The 1,900-nt window shown below is 46.3% G+C and overlaps 1 protein-coding gene across 1 annotated transcript in view; it reads left to right on the top strand.

Annotated features, from left to right (window-relative positions):
* The first annotated feature begins 761 nt into the window (after positions 1-761).
* The window catches only part of LOC108571396 (protein abrupt-like), an 11,546-nt gene continuing 10,407 nt past the window's right edge, over positions 762-1,900 (top strand). The window contains exons 1-3 of the mRNA XM_017933419.1: positions 762-947; positions 1,154-1,345; positions 1,811-1,890. Coding sequence (XP_017788908.1) covers positions 762-947; positions 1,154-1,345; positions 1,811-1,890 — 458 coding nt within the window. The remainder of the gene's footprint in view (positions 948-1,153; positions 1,346-1,810; positions 1,891-1,900) is intronic.

Here is a 1,900-nt window from a genome sequence, read left to right as displayed (position 1 = left end):
ACGCGCACGCACGCACGCACGCACACACGCCGCGGCAGCAACAGGAACGCGTTCTCTCTTACTCTCTCTCGTATTTTTATTCCATTGGAATTAATAACATATGTTCCGCGACACGACACCACTGGTCCACTCTCTTCGCTATCTCCCTATTAAACGAATCTACGTATTATAATTCGCGAGTTATGTAAGTTTACGTGGCTCACGAGAGTGTAAAGAAATTAACATCTGTTCTAATGCCACACCAACGGTAAACACGCTGGTTAAATACCACTCGATACCCTCCGACGTTATATAATCTTTGCCAAATTTCTGTTCTCGCTTTTTCTTCACACATCCACGAGAAGGAGGAGATGGAGATCGAACCACGATGCACGCTTTTGTTGCAGCAGAGAGTGTTGTGTTTTTCTTTTCTTTTTCTAGTGTATTTCGAAAGCACGGTTATCGAAATATTATCGGCTTTTCGAAGGCTTATCTCGCGGTTTTATCGTGCAACTAGAAACAAAATTTCAACCTGGCAGTTTCGTTAGCTGGCCAGGGCCCGGCGTGTGTTGGTTGCACACGCGTTCGGGACTGTCGCGTTCGCCTGATCGAGAGGAAAAAGGAAAAGAAAGAGAAGAAAAAAGAAAGAAACGTTCCTTAATTCGCACTCGAGGCGAGGCAGAATATTTTATTTAGCGATAAGATAAAAAGAAGTCTTGTACTTTCGCCGGTTGAAATAGCGCACAATTATTATTTCTGATTATAGGTGAATAGATATAACGATGGTAGATACGCAACACTTTTGTCTGCGATGGAACAATTACCAAAGCAGTATAACGTCGGCGTTTGAAAACTTGAGGGACGATGAGGATTTTGTGGACGTCACACTGGCCTGCGATGGCAAAAGCCTCAAAGCGCACCGCGTCGTACTCTCCGCTTGCAGTCCCTACTTTAGAGAATTGCTCAAGGTAAGACAGAGAGACCCTGGCCACTACGCCCTTTTTCTCCTCCCCTCGTTTCCATTCATTTTCGTCCACTGTTCGGGACTACCAACCCCTCCGCCCGTCCCGAAGTAACCGAATGATATATGTATGTACATCGAGTGTGCAACGTAAATGTTTAACTAATGCGAGAAAAATGTCTCTTCTTTCCCTCCTTGCCGTTCCTTTTGCAGAGCACACCGTGCAAACACCCGGTGATAGTACTTCAGGACGTGGCGTTCAGCGATTTGAACGCTTTGGTGGAGTTCATCTATCACGGGGAGGTGAACGTGCATCAGCGTTCCCTTAGCAGTTTTTTGAAGACCGCCGAAGTCCTCAGGGTATCGGGGCTTACGCAACAGGCAGACCAAACAGACAGGGACGAGGTAAGCACACCCCTTCTCCAATCATATCTCTCTCTCTCTGTTTCTCTCTGTCCCCTCTCCTAATACTATCGTTCGCCGAATTATACGTCGTATCGTAGGCCATCGACCATATGTAATATCGTGGTACACATATACCTCGTAAAGTGATTATGCTTTGCATGTTATCTCTGATAGAGACGTGACTTTTAACTAAAGCGCGTCTTATCTCGCTGCACAATGTGTATCCATCTTGATTCCAATTCATAATTGTCATAGGTCAAGCAAACAAAGATAAAACCGGGCTGTGCGCTACAAGTAGAAACCGTGTAGCAGCAATCGTGTATAATCGTGTTTGGAGAAAAATTCTTCTTGTTCCCATCGTCACCCCCTCCTCCTACTCCTGGGTCGTCGTTGGTCGATCGTGTTTCTACTCCGTCGTCGACTTATCTATCATTTTCTTTTTTCGTTCCGTTTCTCTAATTACAGCTATCCCATGTACGCGCGTTGGCTGCCGGCGGCAATCACCTTCCTTTCCACGAAAAATCGGAGGAGAGCTTTCCCAGGGGCGGCTCCCCG

Source organism: Habropoda laboriosa, unplaced genomic scaffold (assembly GCF_001263275.1).
Source record: "Habropoda laboriosa isolate 0110345459 unplaced genomic scaffold, ASM126327v1 scaffold57, whole genome shotgun sequence".
NCBI classification, from domain to species: domain Eukaryota; kingdom Metazoa; phylum Arthropoda; class Insecta; order Hymenoptera; family Apidae; genus Habropoda; species Habropoda laboriosa.
This window is presented reverse-complemented; position numbering and strand designations above follow the sequence as displayed.